This window comes from Geotrypetes seraphini, chromosome 13 (genome assembly GCF_902459505.1).
Source record: "Geotrypetes seraphini chromosome 13, aGeoSer1.1, whole genome shotgun sequence".
NCBI classification, from domain to species: domain Eukaryota; kingdom Metazoa; phylum Chordata; class Amphibia; order Gymnophiona; family Dermophiidae; genus Geotrypetes; species Geotrypetes seraphini.
Window position 1 is genome coordinate 79487887 of NC_047096.1, and position 13003 is coordinate 79500889.

At 41.0% G+C, this 13003-nt stretch overlaps 1 protein-coding gene across 3 annotated transcripts in view; it reads right to left on the reverse strand.

Annotated features, from left to right (window-relative positions):
* COPZ2 (COPI coat complex subunit zeta 2) overlaps positions 1-13003 on the reverse strand; it is a 59972-nt gene that overhangs the window by 38115 nt on the left and 8854 nt on the right. For 2 of the 3 annotated variants that reach the window (XM_033917608.1, XM_033917609.1), the window contains exons 2-3: positions 7997-8142; positions 2321-2433 (exon numbers count right to left, since the gene is read on the reverse strand). In XM_033917608.1, coding sequence (XP_033773499.1) covers positions 2321-2380 — 60 coding nt within the window. In that variant the 5' untranslated portion in view covers positions 2381-2433; positions 7997-8142. The remainder of the gene's footprint in view (positions 1-2320; positions 2434-7996; positions 8143-13003) is intronic. The other variant, XM_033917611.1, reaches the window with a different exon arrangement.

Sequence of the window (13003 nt, forward strand, 5' to 3'; positions counted from 1 at the left end):
TGGGGCTATCCTACTAAAAATGCTGGCCCCTCCTACATCCCAATGGCTTATTGTGTGTGTTTTTCTTTTGGATGTGTTTTCTTTTCAAAAATGGTTCAGATAGATGCACTGAGGAAAAGCACATCTGCGAAATTACCATTTTTGAAACAAAAAGAGAGACATTTTTCTTTTGCTATTGGATTTCTGTGCATCTTCCATAAAATGTCCAAACTCGGATTTGGACATCATATCGAAAATGCCCCTCTAAACAAATTGATCCCACTAAGAGACTGCATATGATCCTACATCCTACATGGATCCCCTTTGTATACAGGCACACATTGAGACCAAACTATTGCACACCAACTGATAACTTTGACCCACTGACACAACAACCCGATCAGAGGTGACAGCTCTGTGGGTGCTGAGCACCCTCAATATTCAGCAAGCTCCTTCATTGTGTACAGGGAGGGATCATTTGAATTGTGTTTAGCAGCCCCCGTCATTTCTATTTCAATTTTTAGTATTCATATCCTACTTGTATCAACCGCGCTGGATAAAGCAGCATAAATTGTAAAATTTCTTTTCAAACAGTACTTTGCCCACTCTCTAAGTCAGTGTATTGCAAACTGTGTGCCGCAAGATGCCAGGGAGGAGAGGTGTCAGCTGACCGCCTACAGGATGTACCTCTTGCGGTGAGAAGTACATCCTGTAGGCAGTCAGCCGACGCCAGCACCTCTCCTCTCCGTGTATCTTCTTTAACAGCACCCCCTACTAGCAGCTCAGGGCCCGTCTGGAGGGCCTTCGCGCATGCACAGATATCAACGTGAGGACATCAAGCATGCACTTGATGTCATCGTATCAACATCCGCACACTTCCGGATGCCTCAAGCTGCAGCCACCACGTTTAGTGTGTTGCAGCTTGGCAAAGTTTGCGAGACACTGCTCTAAGTGTTTGCTTGATGGAGAACTTGTTGTAGTTGCCATGTTAGTCCCTTCAATGTGTAGAAATAAGGGTCAACCAACAAGCTGTAGATAAGATCTTTTTATTGTACTGTCACTACACCTATGCCTAGCTTTTCAGTTACTTTCCTTTTATCAGGCCATGGAGATTCAGTGCAATTTAATTGTACAAAGATACCCAGTTCCAGCCCTGCTTTTGAAACTCAGGGCTCCTTTTACTAAGCCGCGTTAGGGCTTTAACGCGTGGAATAGTGCACGCTAAATTGCCTAGCGCGCTATACCTTAACGCCAGCATTGAGCGTTAGTTCTAGCCGTGTAGCGTGGGTTTAGTGCGCGCTAAAATGCTGCGTGCGCTAAAAACGCTAACGCAGCTTAGTAAAAGGAGCCCTCAATGCTCTGACTGTTGTATTTAATTTGTATGTGTCTTTGTTAAAATAAAATAAAAATTTTGAATTTTTTTTTTTTTTTTTAAAGGAGCCCTCAGTGTAACTATGCTATCCATTAAGGGAAGATAACCCTGGGAAAGCTATTCACAGATATATTGTGCTATTCCAGTAAAAAGTCTCATGTACAACTATCTGACACTTACTTCTGATCTAGAAACGATCTCTTTACTGCTTGCAAGATGGAACGAGACCAGACCTGTTGGTCAGATATTTTGAGTGGCAGATAAGGCCAATTTTGCAGTTTTGATGCTGTCTCCACCCATCTTAACATTTGCCCTGGGAACATGAGTCAGCGTTGTTTTGTTTGATCCAGTTGCTGATGCAATTGCCAGGAAAGTCATATGTTCCATCAACTACCCTACCCTGTCCTGATGCGCTTTGGACAGGTTCCAGTCATGGTTAATGTAGTTCCAAGCCCTCTTCATGTAAGTTATTTATTTGTTTGTGTCTTACGAAATGCACCCTGACCTCTATTGCAAGGACATCTCAAATAGTGCAAGTAAATCCCCATCTTCAATTAACTTTAAATGGGTTTTATTAATAACACTTTAGCAAAGGTGTAGAGATGTGCATAGGGACATAATCTAATCTAGCATTTGCTTGTTGCCTATAGCAGCTCGGGCCATTATTGGCTTGAACTGAGGTCTTTTTCTCCACTTGTTTATTATTATACTATATATCGTGCTTGGAATCAATCTTCCTCCCTGGTCATTGGAAGAGGGTAGACTATTTTTCAAATTAGTGACATAATCTAGTCCCTATCCCCACCAGTCCATTTCCATCATATTGTTACCGTCCCCTCACCATACAGTTTTCTATCCCAACCCTCTACCCAATCTGCATTTATAAAGATCTTGGAAATTCAGACAAAACATAAAAATGTGTTCTAAAACTTATTACAATTTAACACAAAACAACAGGCATAACCTTACATAGAAAGATGAAGGCAGATAAAGGCCAAATGGACCATCCAGTCTGCCCTTCCGAAACATCCACTATCTCCTCCTCTCCAAGAAGATCTCATGTGCATGTCCCATGCATCTTTCTGTAAAAAAATATTTCCTTAGATTACTTCTGAGGCTATCACCTCTCAACTTCACCCCGTGTTCTCTCAGCCTAGAGTTTCGTTTCAAATGAAAGACACTTGCCTCATGCCTATTTATGCCACATAAGTATTTAAACAGTTCTATCATATCTCCCCCTCTCCTGCCTGACTTCCAAAGTATACATATTGAGATCTTTAAGTCTGTCCCCATATGCCTTATGATGAAGACCACCAACTATTTTAGTAGCCTTCCTTTCGACCAACTCCATCCTGTTTATATCTTTTTGGAGGTGTGGTCTCCAGAATTGTACACAATATTCTAAATGAGATCTTACCAGAGTCTTATTAAGGAGCATCAATACCTCCTTTTTCCTACTGGCCATGCCTCTCCCTATGCACCCAAACATCCTTCTAGCTTTTGTCATCACCTTTTCAACCTGTTTGGCCACTATTATCATCATGCACTATTACATCCAGGTCCTGCTCATCTTTTGTGCAAAAAAGTTCTTCACCCCCCCAAACTGTAACGACCATTTCTTTGGGTTTTTGCAGCCCAAATGCATGATCTTGCATTTCTTAGCATTAAATTTCTGCTCCCAAATTTCAGATCATTCTTCAAGCCTTGCTAGATCCTTCCTCATGTTATCCATATCATCAGGTGTGTCTACTCTATTGAAGAATTTGGTATCACCCGCAAAGAGGAAATCTTATCCGACAGCCCTTCAACAATATCGCTTACAAAAATATTAAAAAGAACATGTCTAAGAACTGAACCTTGAAGCACACCATTGGTAACATATCTTTCCTCCGAGCCTTCTCTATTGACCACTACCCTCTGTTGTCTTCAACTCAACTAGCTCCTCACTAGTCTGTCACTTTGGGGCCCATAACCAGGGAACTCAGTTTATTTAGTTTGGAACACTGTCAACAGCTTTGCTAAAATCTAAATACAGCATATCTAGTGCACTCCCTCTATCCAATTCTCTGGTCACAGTCAAATAAATTGAAAGATTTGAGTGACAAGACCTTCTTCTAGTGAATCCACATTGCCTCAGGTCCTCTAATCCAGTGTTTTTCAACCTTTTTACACCTATGGACCGGCAGAAATAAAAGAATTATTTTGTGGACTGGCGGTTGAAGAACACTGGGCTAAGTCATGGGCCAGACCCTGCCCATCTCTACCAAATCTCCACGCCAGACCCCGCCCCCATAATAGTACTAATTGTAACACTATTTTTTCCATTCATTTTTCACAGATACACAATATAATCTTAACAACACATAATGGTTAACCACAAAATTAAACTACACAAAACACACTGACAGCAGATGTAAATTCTCAAAATTGACATAATTCAATCACTAAATTCAAAAATAAAATCATTCCCCTTACCTTTGTTGTCTCCCTCCCTCCATTCTATACTTTACCTTCTGGCCTGCTCTCACCTGGCCATTTTATGCCGCCCCCGGTTATTATCTTCAGGCCGGCTCCCTCTTCCTCACTGATGCAGTGCACACAGCTGTGGGCAGCGGCTCCTTGCATGCCCTGTGCCTCATCTGGAAGCCTTCCCTCTGACGTTGCAACGTCAGAGAGAAGGCTTCCAGTTCAGGCGCAGGACGCATGTAGGAGCCACTGCCCATGGCTTTGTGCACTTAATCAGTGAGGAAGAGGGAGCTGGCTAGAAGATAACGCTGCATTGATCACACTGTGGACCAGCGGTTGAAGAACACTGTTTTGGGCCTGATGCACATGCTGGCCCTGTGGACCGGCAGGAAATTTCTGTGGACTGGCACCGGTCCATGAACCGGTGGTTGAAGAACACTGCTCTAATCCACTGGAATCCAGAAACTTCACTATTCTCCATTTTAAAAGTGTTTCCATTAATTTACTTACCACACAAGTCAGATTTAGCGGCCGGTAGTTCCCTACTTCTTCCCTACTTCCACTTTTATGGAGAAGGACCATATCCACCTTTCTCCAGTCCCCTGGTACCACTCCTGACTCTAGGGAAACATTGAAAAGGTCAGCCAGCGGAGCCGTCAGAACTTCCCTATGTTACTCCAATACACTTGGATGTCCACTATCTGGCCCCATCACTTTGTCCACATTTAGTTTAGCTAGCTCCCCACAAACACAATCCTCTGAAAATCAATCAGGGTCTACCACTTCTTCAGCCCTATTTGTGTTTGACTTCTGCAGTCCCACTTCTGGCACTTCAGCTGAGAACACAAACAGAAATATTTGTTAAGCAATTCAGCCTTATCTTTATCATTCAGCTTCTATATATTTCTACCCTTCACCTTTTGAGTCTCAGAATGCCACTTTTACACTTCTTCCTATCACTAATATATCTAAAAATGCCTTCCCCCCTGCCATTTTACCATCTCGGCTATTTTTTTCTTACATTTGCATCTTTACCTTCCTGACTACTAAACCAGCCTCTCTTAACTTTCCAGATATTTTAGCCTGTCTTCCTCTTTCTGCAATCTTTTGTAGTTTATGAAAGCTAACCTCTTATTCCTTACCTTCTCAGCTACTACTTTTGAGAACCAAAGTGGCCTCTTTTCCTCTTACTTTTACTTACTTTCCTTACATAATGGTTTGCTGTCTTTACAATAGTTCCTTTCAGTTTTTCCCACTGCTTTCCTACTTCTTCCAGATGTTCCCATCCAGACAACAATTCCTTGACATAATCCAACCATCTGAACAAGTTAGTTGAGTATTTTTTAAATCTAGAACCTTCACTTTCGAATGAGCACTCTCTACATCTGTCTTAATGTTAAAACCACACCATTCAGTGATCACCGGAAGCCAGATGATCACCCATTATAACATCAGAAACACTTTTCAGGTTTGTGAGCACTAAGTCCAGTATGGCACTCATCCTGTTTGGGTTCCATTACCAACTGCTGGAATAGTTCTCCTTCTAGAGAATCCAGGATCTCCCTACTTCTAGTATGAAATGGAATGATTAATCGCAGTCATTTCAGTGTAGATGATGAATTATCCCCTTCTGGAGGGAGTACTTCAGGGAGAGGGGCTGGACTGAATCGTCCCCTAATTAGAGTGACTTATTCCACCCAAGCCAAGAATTCCCTCAATGCTTGATGCCACAATCCTTTCTGACCCAGGAGAGAGTTATTCAGTCAGGGTACTAGTGTTCTAATTCTGCAACTAGACCTAAGTAGTGCCTTCGATCTGGATGACCATGCTATTCTGATTGACTGTCTGGAGTCAATTGGACTTTCAGGTAACATGTTAAATTGGTTTCAGGGTTTTCTGAGCAACGGTCATATCAAGTCTATAGTGACAATAAAAAAATCCTGTAGTTGGGTAAACCCTTGTGGAGTCCCGCAGGGCTCTCCACTGTCCCCTACATTGTTCAACATCTACCTTGCCTCATTGGGGAACTTACTGCAAAGCTTAAAAGTTAAATTTTATATCTATGCTGATGATATCACCATAGTTATTCCCCTTACTACTCAACTTTCATCTATTCTAAAGCAAATTGAACTATGAATGACCAAATTCAAATTGAACCTCAACATGGACAAGACCAAATATTTCCTGGCAAGCCCCAACAACAAAATCAAAGACTTCTCGATCTCCTTGAATGGTCAGGTCTTCTCTATTGACCACTCCATAAAAATTATGGGAGTGACTCTGGACCACCACCTTACTCTAAATACTCACTCAGATTTATTGGTTAAAAAAATGCTTCTCGATTCTGTGGAAGTCAGAATGGTTCTGTGGAACCATCAGAAAATATTTTGATGCAGTATCTTTCAGCTTACTGGTTCAATCTTCCATCTTAAGCATGCTCGATTATTGCAACATCATTTGCTTGAGATCCTTCAAAAAAAACCATTCTAAGACTCAGAATCATTCAAAATTCGGCAGTTCGACTGATCTTTGGGCTGAAGAAATGGGAACATATAAGCCCCTATTATCAAAAACTCCACTGGCTGCCCCTGGAGGCGCAAATTTTGTTTAAGTTCTCTTGTCTGTGCTATAAGTCAATATTTGGTTTGGCCCCCCACTTACCTGGTTTCTCAATTTAACCTGGCTAGTTCTATTAGGCCCACACGAAGAATACATCTGTTCACCTATCCTATAATAAAGGCCTGCCACTACAAAAGATTCCTGGACAGAACCCTTGCCTTCCAGTCAGGCAAATGGAACGACTGGCTGAGTAACGTTATTACGCATTCCTCAACCTACTTCAAATTTAGAAAACTGGTAAAAACAAGTTTGTTCAACCGATTTGTAAACTAAGAATTTTTATAGCTCTTTTAATTCAACCAGTAACCTAAGAACTATATAGCTTTCCACTTCTTCCATTATGTAAGATTGTATTGACGACTTTGAATTGTAACCTCTTCGCTGATTGTCCAGTACTTCTTGTTGTAAACCACCTCAAACTACCATGGCTTTGGCGGTATATAAGAATAAAATTATTATTATTATTATTATTATTAATAAACATAGGCAAACTAGAAATGCAGGTGTATAGGCATGGACAGAATGGGACGATCCTCCACAGTACCTGTAATATGCAGCTGAAAGCTCCGGCCCTCAGCTACTGCCATAGAGATGCCCCAGCCTTCTCCCCAGTACCTGGACTCCCCACCAGCCACTACCATCCAAGTGGCTTCTTCCCCTAGGGCCCAGGCTCCCCACAAGCCATCACTGCTTGCTTCTCGGCTTTGCCCTACAGCCTGCATCTAACTTTCAGGGGTGGGGGAGCATTGCCCCCCATATGCTGAATCTAATTTTGGGGGGGATGCAGAAGGCATAGCTTTTCCCCAAATACTTAATCAGATTCATCATGGCCAGTTTATCGTGTTGAATTGTCCTAGACCCTTTCTAGGAGACCCCACAATATAGATACCCAAATCAACATCTGGCATATTAGTCACCAAAAGCATGGGATGAACACAGAGGATCTCTAATTAAAATATAAATGGGTAGCTTTTCAGTCTGAATCCAGCAGATGAAATGGTTTGGATAGACTGGAGTGAGCTTTGACGGCAACTCCAGTAGCTGGAACCTAAGAACAGTACTGGGTAGACTTCTAAGGTCTATGGCCCAGAAATAACAAAGAAAAAAAGACATTTTAATTTAGGGGTCCTTTTATTAAGGTGCGCTAAAGATTAGCGTGGTCTAAATGCTAAGGCATCCATTATATTCTATGGGCACCTTAGCATTTAGTGTGCGCTAAATTGGTTAGCGCACCTTAATACAAGGATCCCCTTAATTATGAAATTGTAAAGCATGTAATTATAGGGCAGATTGGATGGACTGTTTGAATCTTTATCTGTTGTCATTTACTATGTACGTTACTTACCTGATGACCAAAACCATCAATTGCATACCATTTGGTCAGGAACTGTTTGTTTGTTCCTAGTACAGTGGCAATTGAATGCAGCTCTTCACTATTCTCTGCCACAGATTTCAATGTTATTAGAACAGACTGTTTGAGCATTTTCTACAATGAACAGTTGATGTTTTGTTAATAGTGAGTGTAACCACTACCTTACCCAATGTTATAAGCTGGCTTACCTCACTGGGGTGGTGATTCAGATCAACTTCAGTTTTTGATGGCTGGTGTCCATAAGAAAGTGTGAAACTGAGATTACGACCTGCACAACCTATCCAGAGCTCATTTGGGTGAACTCCAAGATTCAAATTGGCGGAGAAAGGCTCGTCTAGAAGCATTGGATGATAGCAGGAATACGTATATTAGATGACGTTATTTCAAATGGTAAAGTGCTTGAATTTTCACAGTTGCAACATAAATATAATCTTAATAAATCAGAAAGTTTTAGATGGTTGCAACTGAAGCATGCCATTCAGCCGGGGTTCCCTGACTGGAAAAATCTATCAATATAGTATGGAGTTCCTGTGTTTTCAGGCAGACTTCTTGGTATAAATTATTAAATGGGTTTATTAAAAAGAAATTAAACACTGGTTTAAGAGACATTTGGAGCATTGAGATTAAGCATCAAATTACTGCATCTCAATGGCCACGAATTTGGTCTTGGAGGATGAGATGTACAGTGTCAGCATCTATGAGACAAACTTGTTTTTTTCTGTTACATAGAGCGTTATGGACCCCTGTTCGGTTACAAAAATTGGATAGCTCTAAGTCTAATAAATGTTGGCACTGTCATCTAGAAGTAGAGACTTTAGATCATTTATTATTCTATTGTCCATTTATTATGAATTTCTGGAAATCAATTTGGGACTAAATTAATTGTTTATTAGATAACCCAGTGGCATTATCATATGATACTGTGCTATTTGGTATGGCAATGAAAGCAAAAAGTCAACAAAAAATAACAAATTATTACTCATAATGACTGGTGTTGCCATTCAACAAATTACGTATAATTGGAAAGATTGGAGTAGATTAAATTATAATTTTTGGTGGAATTCTTTTTTTTTTTAATTTTATTTATTTATATAATTTTACATTTTCATCAAGCATAACAATCTTGACAAAGGATCAGAATATGCGCAAATAGGAAATAAAAATTAACATATGCATATGCATAAATGTGTAAGAAATACAAAACAATTATTTAGTCTACAAAAAATGGATTCAAGATATGGAAATAATAGTAATACATTCCACTATAATAAGAAAATTATCCTAAATAGAGTAACAGCCCTGGTTTTCCACGCTACAGCCGATGGCCAGGTCATAAATCAATGGACTAAACCGACCCTTCCTTTGGTCCTAAAAAATCTATTAATTGTTTAGGCTAAAAAAAAAAAAAGAAAATTTTTATTTTGATAGGAAATAAAACATTTAGCTGGAAACTTTAACAAAAAAGTAGCTCCGAGGGCCAGGGTTCTGGGCCGCAAGGCCAAAAACTCCTTCCTACGCCTCTGAGTTTTTTGTGATAGGTCTGGAAAAATCCTAACATTTGAGCCCAAAAATCTATCATTTAAATGGCGGAAATATAAACGTAAAACATATTCCCTATCACTTTCCAGAGCCAGAGTCAGCAAAAGAGTAGTTCTATCTGTAACTACCTCAAGAGAACTCTCCAAAAATAAAGACAAATCTACATTGTCCTTAGATGTTTCCTTAAGGGTCGACTCCCCTTGAGGTCTTTTTATATCCAAGTAATAAGCCCTAACAATTGGAGGCAAATTTTCCACAGGAATGGCTAGGACTTCACGAAAATATTTTCTCGCCATCTCCACTGGGGATATGACTGGACATTTGGGAAAATTCAAAAGTCTCAAATTATTTTTTCTAAGTGAATTTTCAAAATTTTCCAATTTGCGTGAAATAAATGATTTTTCTTTCACCAATTCCAACTTCATTCATATTCTCTTCCTGTTTCCAATTTTTCAGTTAATTTAGATAGATGTAGACCTTGCTGTTCCACTTTGGAATAGATAGTTCCATAGTCATGTTTAATTGTTGAAAGACTCAATTTTAGGTTGGCGTCCATTATAGATATGGCCTGCCACAGCGCCTCCATATCAAACCGCAGCTTTCAAAAACCAAAGTAACCAGATTTTTAAGGACGTGCGGTTGAGATTTGTGAGGTCTGTTAGGTCCGCATTTTACTCCTTACCATGGCAGTAGAAACAGTCTAAATATTGAGAATTTAGGTCATGATTTTGGTGTACTACTTGATTTGATCAATCCTGCAAGTTTTGTTTTTGTGTTTTGAAAATATGTATGTTGGACAGTGATCAGTCTAAAATGCTAGAGTGCAGAATACAAAGTTTTGTAAATAAATAAACAGGGGGGGGGGGGGATGCAAGCTAAGGGCCTGAATGTTAATTGCTGTAAGATGCATGGAATAGCATCAGTGAAGGTGGTGGAGACAAAGATAGTAACTGAATAAAGAAACCATAGGATAAGCACAGAGGATATCTGAGGGAGAAAAAAAGATTAAAGGTGAACAAATGGGCAGACTAGTTAGCTGTTTGGTCTTTGGTCTGTTTCTCAGAGACCACAGACAAGACCATTCAGTCTTCTGAGGCAACTTAGTAACACTTAGTAACTTAGTAACTGTAGTAACACATTTTGCAGGTCTTTTCAATTCCCCAAAGCCTATGTTATTCTCAATAGAAGTTCCTCTCACCTCTACTTCACTGGTGGTGGGGGTTGATTGAACTTCCATGCCAGCACCTTCCTCCCGAGTTTCCAGTGTTGGTTTCCCTCCTCTGCTGGAATCCAGACTCCTCTCACCGGACTGCTGGGCTCCTGCAGCTCCCTGCACCACCAAACTTCCGGGCTGGGGAGGAGTTGACCTTTGCTCCGGACTCAGAATCGTCCAGAGTACTCCAGCGCTGAGGTCTCCCGACAGCTCCAGGCTCGCCTCCGAAGTAGCGTGTGTCTCCACACCTGAGCGGGCAAAGGCAGCCAAAATCGTCTGCTGACTTATCATCTGCGGGGCAACAGAAGCCGGAGGGTTAGGGCAAACTGTCCCCTTCCTTTTCCCCATTACGGGTCAGTCTCTACTGCAGTAAGTAAACGAAAAAAGCCAGCGATTCTCTGCCACCCGATCAAGCGTCCGTCCTCGACGCCATCTTGAATCTTTTTCCTTTGGTGGAATTCTTTATGTCATGTTTATAAAATGGAGAGATTTATTGCAATACAGCGGGGTTGTTTTAGGAAATTTCAGGATGTGTGGGAGCCATTAACAAAGTATTGTACTGATTAGATGAGTTTGTTTCCCTTAAATTTACAAGTTTAGTAGTGAAGGGGGAGGGGGGGGGGCATTTTTATTATTACATATTCTACAAGATATTTGATCATATGTTAGGAAAGGATGGGAAGGGGGGTGATAAGAGTTTATGATTTGTATCATTGCTGATTATTAAGTGATGTATTTATTGTTAATTTGTTTGAACATTTGTCACACTTATTCTAAGTTTGAAAATGAATAAAGAATTAAAAAAAAAAAAGAAAAGAAATGCTTTCATATTAGCAAAAAAATAAAAGAGGAAAGGAGGGCTTCTCACTAACAAATCAAGCATTAAAATCACATTAGCAGCAACTCATAGAGAAGAATTAGGAAGGAATGCTAGGAAGTTCTTCTTTACCCAACGAGTGGTGGACACCTGGAAGCGCTTCCAGAGGGCGTAATAGGGCAGAGTACAGTACAGGGGTTTAAGAAAGGATTGGACAATTTCCTGCTGGAAAAGGGGATAGAGGGGTATAAATAGAGGATTACTGCACAGGTCCTGGACCTGTTGGGCCGCCACGTGAGCGGACTCCTGGGCACGATGGACCTCAGGTCTGACCCAGCAGAGGCATTGCTTATGTTCTTATGTTCTTATGTAAAGCCTCAGAATTTATTCTAGCACTATAATTACATTGTGCTTTTTAATGCAATCATTGGCATAAAAACTCTTGTCCAAAACCATAGTACAATATATTTAGATATGGTTCAATATCATTAAATGTTTTATCAGTTTGTATCCAAATGTTTTCTTAAAGTGGCTTTCCATATTTATTTATTTATTCAATTTTCTAGACCGTTCTCCCAGGGGAGCTCAGAACGGTTTACATGAATTTATTCTGTCCCAGCAGACCTATCTAATGTACCTGGGGCAAGGGGGGGATTAAGTGACTTGCCCAGAGTCACAAAGAGCAGTGTGGGTTTGAACCCACAACCTCAGGGTGCTGAGGCTGTAGCTTTAACCAGTCACATAGATGAGACTAGCTCAAAAGAGATTATGTTTTGCCAAAATAGTTGAAACACATCAATCTATATTTTTACTAGTTTGTTTATCAACAGTCTTCCTCGTTGCCAAAATTTTTGAACATAGACCCCAGTTTTCATCAAGATGGGCTCCCCTTTCATTTTTTTTTAGCTGAGGTGTTAGCGTCAAGTTTCTGAGTCAAGGTGTGAATAGATGAACTAACCTCACGCCCCAAGCCGACCACACAGATCGCTGAAGAGCGATTCTGACGCATGTGCAGACCATCTTCTTTGCCTGTAGGTGGTCTGCACATGTGTACAGAGTTGGAAACTTTTCACTTCGTGAGCCCGTGGGTTAAAACCAAGGGCTCACACTGCAGGGAAAGGCAAGCAGGAGAGTCGGGGCAGAGAGCGGGGCGGCAGAGAGCAGGAGATGCAGTTTCAAAATAAAACTGAAGTCCTTGGCTGAACACTTTTTTTCTTTTTGATGGGAGCAAGCCGGCTCTTCTGCAAACTTTAAAACATTCAGGCCGGAAAAGTGCGCCTCCTTACTGCAGACTAGCGCTTGCTGCTTGAGAATTGCAGAAGAGTCGGGGCAAAGAGCAGGGCGGCAAGAGGAGAGTTGGGGCAGACAGCAGGGCAGCGGATTGAGTAGGAGAGTCAAGGCAGAGAGCAGGGTTTTTGCACAAGCGGCTGGTCCTCAGCAGTCGCTTGTTTTTGGATTAGTCAGCCCAGTCGGTGTGCCTGAATTTTTTTAGTGAATCAAGGCCCTTCCTATTTTACATGCTGTTTCCCCTCATTTGCATGCATGGATCGGATTGGGAGCAGATACGCTCGGGGAGGAAGGTTAGTGAATTGGGTTGGGGTCGCAAAGTGGTCGGGACACGATCGG